Genomic DNA, 7,853 nt, shown 5'->3' with positions numbered 1-7,853 from the left:
ATATATATACATACACATACATCTGTGTGTACTTTATTATATTACTTATTTTATTTCAATTTAATTTTTAACACAGACTTATATTTAACACACATACATAAAATACACATATTTATAGATTTATATTTATAATTTATAATTAGTTATAATTTTTTAATGCATTTTATTTGTATACTATAGTGTACTATACATTATTCTGTAAAACAAAAATTTGTATACTGTGTTTTGAGTCCGATGAATAGCCTATTTTTATATATTTGAAAGGAAAATAAGAGGTTACTTTTTGGTGAAGCAAGCAAATCTCAACAGAACATGTTGGTTAAAATTAAGTTTTGCCCAAACAACCCGCCCTGTCCTGTTTCTAACAAAAATGATTTAAAACAGCACCAAGCAACAATTCCCAAAACTGTCCTTAGTTTAGGCTATACGTCAACAAAGAGACAGAAATGGAGATCCTATAACCTCATCTCATACTTAAAAACATCACAACACACCAATAATCTCATAATATACGGAAACACAGCAGCATGTGGCAATCAGACACAGTAAGATCTCACCTGCACACAGATGCTCCTCAGTCAATCACACAAGCATCAGAAGAAATCTGCTGTGATGCAGCAACCTGCTTCCTGTTTATCTGCTGCTGCTGCTGCTGCTGCTGGTGTGTTTAGATCAAGGTCACTTACAGGACACTCCTCCAGAGATGTGGACAAACACATGCACTCTGTCTGTCACGCACCGTTCCTCTCGTCTCCAATCAATCCACATTATCAGCAAACACGCGTCAGTCTTACCGTGTCTGTAGAGGCTTTGCGCTCCCAGGTAGAGATACCAGCATGAGACGAGCATGACAGGCTGCTGGTGTCGGCTACACGGGGCACTGCAGTGAATTAGAGAGCCATCTCCGGTGCCAGCTTCCGTCAGACTGAGCGCTAATGAGGTTACTGTAATCCGCTGCCATCTGCTGCACCTGCCCAGACAGCACACCTACGTCTGCAAGACGTCTGTTAAAGATCGCTTCATCTGGAAAGCATCTGCTGTGTACAAACATCTGATAGACGTCTTTAAGATGTCAGTTTTACATGCATCATAAATATCTTCTAAACGTCTATTTGACATCTGATAGGAAACGTCCTATATAGACGTATTGCAGATGAACAACGCTCTAAAAAATACGTCTTGCAGACGTCAAATAGACGTATCCGTGATGAGTACTGTCAGGGCGGATTTAGTGAATTGGGGGCCCCAGGCAAAATATAGGAATGCTCATGAAAGTGCGTATAGCACGAATTTCTGCTTCTGTTTGGCGTAATATTTCTATGCAGAAATTGACTTTGGCATGCAAAAGACTGATAAATTCATAATTAACGGCATGGGTTCAGTCGACAGAAATACGGGACACACAGGCCTATAATAACTGCTGAAGTGTTTGCGGGGCAAATCTGAGGTCAGTCTGAGCGCTCATGGTACTCACAGTGCGTACAGCCCTACACCTGCAGCACGCGCCACAGACTCGGACGGTTGTCGTGGTAATAAACACCGTGAACAGCAACCGTTCGCGTGTCAGCGCTTAATGCGCATATCCTATATGAAAAGCATTTTAGGGGGCCCTTGGCTTTTGGGGGCCCAAGGCGGTCGCCTACCTTTGCCTAATGGGTAAGTCCGCCCCTGAGTACTGATTGACAGGTCTCTCATTTTCTAATCAACCTTACTTAACACAACCTCAATGAAATACTCATTAAATAATCTCACTGTCACGGCAAGCAAAATAAGCATTTGATTTGCATAATTATCTGTATTTGGCCAATGTTAAGAGCTGATATCAGTTGTTTTCTCGAATTTAAACGTAAAACATTCGGTACAACTCTATAAAATGGTGTTTGTGATTTAATATGAATGTGTATGTATGTATATATATATATATATATATATGTATGTATGCATGTATATAGTTGTGCTCATAAGTTTAATTTTAACAAAATAAGAGGGATCATGAAAATTGCATGTTTGGTTTAGTAAACTTAGGGTCAGCAGTTGGGTTAGTCCATATTTGACCCAACATTGGGTTGAAACAACCCAGCATTTTTTAGAGTGTAGGCTGCTCAACAAGACAAAATAACTGAATTTATAAAAATAACCCCATTCAAAAGTTTACATACCCTTGAATCTTAATACTCTGTCATTACCTCAAGGGTGTAGAATTAAGTTGGGAAGCTACTAAACTGTCCCTAGCAATAATCCTGAAACCAATACATTTGTGTATGAAACCACTGTTGTTGTAATTTCGGCCGCATCCGAAATAGGTCATAACATTGATATTACCTGAGAAATTAAAGAAAATACTCTAGAAAACTGAACAACAGACAAACTGAATCAATTGAATGAGTCATTTACCCTGGAACCGCTCCGATTGATTCAAACTCGTAACTTCGATCATTCAGTTCAAACGATTCACTAGCAAAAGAGTCATTCATTTGAGAATTTCGACATCGCTTGTAATGACTTTAAACTCCTACCAAGTATTGAGTACATGTACAGTAAATGAACATACTTTCCAGAAGGCCAATAATTCACTAAAAATGTTTTTTTTATTGAAGTATGAAGTTCTTATGAAGTATTCTAATTTGTTGAGATAGTGAATTGGTGGGTTTTTGTTAAATGTGAGCCAAAATCATCACAATTAAAAGAACCAAAGACTTAAACTACTTCAGTCTGTGTGCATTGAATTTATTTAATACACGAGTTTCACAATTTGAGTTGAATTACTGAAATAAATGAACTTTTCCACGACATTCTAATTGAGATGCACCTGTACTAGTAGTGATGGGTGAAACTGAGCCTTTCGAAACTCCGAATCAGTTAACCATTGTGTCGCAAAATGATTCACTGTGTCGAAGCGCTCCAATCGGATCGCGTATCGCGAATAATTTGATTCAGATCGAGACTTCGGAGCAGGTTCTGATAGCGCATATTTGATCAAATTAATAACAATAATCTCTTATTCTACGTCGGATTTCCAAAAACAAAGGCATGTTACAACAATACTGTGTTTCTGATGTCAGCATTAACTACAATGTTAACTTAATACATTAAATATCAATGACTTATGACTAGCATTATTTCCCGTAGTGTTAGTTAAAAATCTTCCAAGAGTGGTGTCAATAAATATCTCGTAGAAAAAAAGTTTTCATAATTTGTGACTCAGTGCTGTAAAATGTTCTTTAACACCATTAAACTGTCCAATTCAAATGTAAAGAACACTACTGACCAATATATAAAGTAGATGTGCGAGACTTCCGATTCACTAATAATAACAATAAATACGAGTTTGCAACATCAAGCTGCATTACAAATTATTTTATAGTTAAAATAACGGGTTCTCACGGTTGCCTTAAAAATAAGGAGGGGAGCAGAGCGCAGAGACACTGCCTCTACTGGCCATAGACAGTTACTGCAACATTTGCCTAAAAATGTTAACACCAAAAGCAGTAAATATGCAACCACTTTTGACTGAGTTCAAATGAATCCAAGCTTTGAAAGCATGACAAAAGAAGAGAGACAGACCACTTCTTGTGTATAATATCCAGGTAGCTCTTTATTGTACTGACAAAAATGTCAGAGGCTAAAACCAGACGGCATTCATTCATGTCACAAATCTTTTTATATAGACTATTTAGACATGGAACTCTTCCGAGAAGGGGAGGCGTTTCCCCTTCACCGTCATGATGTCAGAGGTGGGCGGGGCTCAGGACAGACTTAAATATAGAAAACAGGAGGTGCGGGGCTGTGTCGGTGGGCAATCGCTCAATCTCGCTGGCTGTTTACTCGGTGAGGCCGAGCTTCTTTTTGAGGGACTCGGGCATCTCAGGGGGAGGAGGGCGTGGCAGGCGGAAGTAGACCTTCACGGAGTCGTAGATGAACCACTGCAGGGCCGTCAGGGTACCGATCATGATGATACGGGCGACGAGTCCCTTCCACACACCTGAAAAACACAACATGCTCTGTCAATTTCAGGGACGCGGGAAGTAGGGGTGCTGAGGGGGCTGCCGCACCCCCTGTTTTCACATGGTTGCAAATGCAACGCCAAATTTGACGTGACGCTAGCCCCCCCCCCCAACACACACAGCACCCCCAACCGAAAACATCTTCCCGCGCCCCTGGTCAATTTAGGAAAAAAAAAAAACTTGATTGCAAAAGTTGATTTGCAGATTCATTTTGAATAGTCAAAAACTCTTTTTATCATAGTTTGTCTGCTCTCCAGCTGCCCTGCCCTGGTGTTTTCCTGTGAAGGATCAGGGCAGAGAGGATTCTGGGTGAGCAGGTAGACTGATCTCACACGCCAATGACTCAAGCACCTCCAACTGTACAGCCGTAAAGCTGCTGGGAGCCTCCGGCCCGATCCTGCTGCTCCCAGAGAGAGAGCACGACAGAACCGGAGCGGAGAAACTCCCCAGAGGTGGATCTAAGGAACGTGTTGATCAGGTTGTAAAAGATGGTAAAGCACAATGAATTGAGATCTTCAAATCAATCAAAAGACAAAAGTCTCACCCTTCGGTCCAAGCTTCTTGAGCACTTGCACGGCTGTGCTTCCCTTCTCTTTGTTCAACACGGACACGACGGAGTCAGCAGGGTGAGACACGATGGCGCAGAACACACCAGCTACAAGACACAAGAAAACAGGCATCACAACTTTGATTTAAAGAACCCAGATCTGTAAAAGTGTAGCGCTGATAAATGTAAATCTTTCAGAAATTTCTAAAAACAATATAGAAATAAAATAATAATGATTAATAAATAAAATTAAAAAGAAATGGTTTTAAATTAGATCAATTATAATTAGTGCTGTCAAACAATTAATCGCATCCAAAATAAACGTTTTTGTTTACATAATATATGAGTGTGTACTGTGTGTGTGTGTGTGTGTGTGTGTGTGTGTATATATATATATATCTCAATACACACATACAGTATATATTTTAAAAATATTTACATGTATCTACTTTAATAAAAAACAAACAAAATATGAACTAGATACAAATTACATGTTTTACATTAAATAATAATAAAATGAATATTACAATTATTATTAATATATTACAGTTGTTATTTCTTATTATATTCATTATTGTTATGTAAAACATTTAATTTTTTATTTTATTTATATTTTATTTTTGATTATTAATATTAAGAATAATATTGACATGATTAAAAAAATATATATAATTTTACAAATAATATTAAGGATTCACATTACTATATTGTATTCTGTTTTATATTAATTTTTATGATTGATTCTATATTATTATTATTATAAATAAGAGGCAATTTAAATAAGCAAAAATAATCCTCAGAGATCAGGCTCACCGATGTAACCAGCGACGAAGGTGACCACCGGCTGTTCGGGTTTGGAGCATTCGCTGCGGGGTTTGGGCACCACGTACTTGTATAGCAACTCAACGGTGCGCTCGAAGCAGGCGAACTTCATCATGGTGTAGGGGATCTGTCTCATCCACAGAGGAACCACACCTTTGTAGAACCTGCCAGGAGATTCACAACACTTAGAAGCACACTTCCAAGAATTAACAGGTCAGAATTAAGTGCATATTGGTTTATTTGTATCATAGTTTGTCTGCTCTCCAGCTGCCCTGCCCTGGTGTTTTCCTGTGAAGGATCAGGGCAGAGAGGATTCTGGGTGAGCAGGTAGACTGATCTCACACGCCAATGACTCAAGCACCTCCAACTGTACAGCCGTAAAGCTGCTGGGAGCCTCCGGCCCGATCCTGCTGCTCCCAGAGAGAGAGCACGACAGAACCGGAGCGGAGAAACTCCCCAGAGGTGGATCTAAGGAACGTGTTGAGCTGCCATAAGGTTTGAAGTGCAGGACACTCACGCCCAGAGTCCTTCCTCGGCGTACATCTTGGGGGCACATTCTCTCAGGGTGTTGGCATAGCCAGGCTGAGTCTGGATACGCACTTTACACGCCTCCATAGGGGCCAGAGCGATATCTGCGAAAAACTCAGCGCTGGCAGAAGCAGCCAGATAAAGCGAGGTTCTCCACATGTATGCGTTTTCCTGAGAGGAAAGGAAAAACACATGAGCATCAGCCAGAGGAGAAAGGCTACACGGTATACCGGTTAAAAAATAAACACATATACATATATACAGTGGGTACGGAAAGTATTCAGACCGTCAATATGGGGTGCTGTGTGTACATTAATGAGGAAAAAAAAATAACTTTTTTTTTTAGCAAATGGCTGCAATATAACAAAGAGTGAAAAATTTAAGGGGGTCTGAATACTTTCCGTACCCACTGTATATATATATATATATATATATATACACACACATGTATATGTGTGTGTGTGTATATATATATATATAAGTTCATGTACAATTTAAAAATTATATTACACATTTTTTTTATTATATTATACATACATTTACAAAAAAAAACATTTAATAAAATGTAAAATTATAATAAAATTAAAATGTATTATTTGTATATAAATACTAACATTAATTAATAAATAAAAAGTTAAATTATAATTGTGAAAATAGTCATGGTATATGACTGTTTATATTATAATGTGTTAAATTAAGTTAATATATAAGTGAAAAATATTCTAATTGCAGCATTTGACTATTTATATTTAATAAATATTTTTAAATAACAAATTAACTTAAGATACAAAATTCAATTATAATATAAAATTATACTATATATATTTTTTTTCTTCTTTCAGCAATAAAACTTAAAAAGGTAACAATTTGACTTTAAAAAAAAATTTTGTAACCTATTTAATTGTCAATTATTATTACTTGATTTCAACTACCTAAAAGAGTTCAACTACCTGCAGCCAAAAATAACATTTCTGCAAATTAATTGTCAGAATGTTGCATTACTAAGTTACACATGGTTAAATACTTTGTCAATTTAAAATGAATTCCAGCTCACCTCTCCTAGCAGGTCACCGTACATGATCTTGAACACCTCGTAGAAGCCGAACTTGCAGAGCCCCTGCATGGAGTATCCGATGAAGGTGGGCGCCCAACCTTTGGCCAACCCGCGCACGCCGTCCTCTCTGATCGTGATGGAGAACCCATTGAAGATGCTCTTGTATTTAGCTGGATCCACCTAAACGCAGCATTTGGTTAATGCAAAGACAGTCAGCAAACGATCACAGAGGAACTTCACCAGGAACCGGCAGGTTATGAAGGAACACAGTTAATGGTTTCACTTCAAAAATGGCATTTACATGCTGGATTTCCAAAACAAGGTGAATAAATCAAAGTAAACCAAATGTTACTTGGATAACATCAGTGGCAGAGCGTCACGGATCGATTTAAAAGAACGGATCATTCAGAATAAGACATTTATTCATCCTCATCTCTTTCGAAACTCAAACTACATTCTTTATTCCATGAAACGCACAATACTCATTTTTATATATTATGTTTCATGGAAAACAGCAGCTTGGACATTCTGCATAATATCTCCTTTTGTGTTTCAGTAGGGGTGTAACAATATGTCATAACACAAAAACGCAACATGTATTGTGATTTCTGAAGGATCCTGTGACACTTTATACTGGCGTAATGGCTGATGGAAATTCAGCTTTGCATCACAGAAATAAATTATATTTTAAAGGATATTAAAATAGAAACCATTATTTTATATTGTAATAACATTTTGCAAGATTACTGTTTTTTTCTGTATTTTTGATCAAATTAATGCAGCCTTGATGAGCATAAGACACTTCTTTAAAAAGACATTACAAGTCTTACTGATCCCAAACTTTTGACCGGTGGAGTGAGTGTGTGTGTGTGTGTGTATGCATGTATGTATGTATGCA

At 37.8% G+C, this 7,853-nt stretch overlaps 2 protein-coding genes across 2 annotated transcripts in view; both read right to left on the bottom strand.

The window, feature by feature from the left end:
* LOC107754382 (L-lactate dehydrogenase B-B chain-like) overlaps nucleotides 1–655 on the bottom strand; it is an 8,189-nt gene extending 7,534 nt beyond the window's left edge. Inside the window, exon 1 of the mRNA XM_016570798.1 lies at nucleotides 558–655. The gene's annotated coding sequence lies outside the window, so the exon portion shown is untranslated. The remainder of the gene's footprint in view (nucleotides 1–557) is intronic.
* A 2,915-nt stretch (nucleotides 656–3,570) lies between these two features.
* Nucleotides 3,571–7,853, bottom strand: part of slc25a3b (solute carrier family 25 member 3b) — a 5,554-nt gene continuing 1,271 nt past the window's right edge. Inside the window, exons 2-6 of the mRNA XM_016570723.1 lie at nucleotides 6,956–7,135; nucleotides 5,891–6,072; nucleotides 5,365–5,537; nucleotides 4,549–4,659; nucleotides 3,571–3,982 (exon numbers count right to left, since the gene is read on the bottom strand). Coding sequence (XP_016426209.1) covers nucleotides 3,822–3,982; nucleotides 4,549–4,659; nucleotides 5,365–5,537; nucleotides 5,891–6,072; nucleotides 6,956–7,135 — 807 coding nt within the window. The 3' untranslated portion in view covers nucleotides 3,571–3,821. The remainder of the gene's footprint in view (nucleotides 3,983–4,548; nucleotides 4,660–5,364; nucleotides 5,538–5,890; nucleotides 6,073–6,955; nucleotides 7,136–7,853) is intronic.

Source organism: Sinocyclocheilus rhinocerous, unplaced genomic scaffold (assembly GCF_001515625.1).
Source record: "Sinocyclocheilus rhinocerous isolate Xijiao unplaced genomic scaffold, SAMN03320098_v1.1 scaffold561, whole genome shotgun sequence".
Lineage (NCBI taxonomy): Eukaryota > Metazoa > Chordata > Actinopteri > Cypriniformes > Cyprinidae > Sinocyclocheilus > Sinocyclocheilus rhinocerous.
Note: the sequence above shows the minus strand (reverse complement) of the source record. Positions and strands in the feature narration are given on the sequence as shown.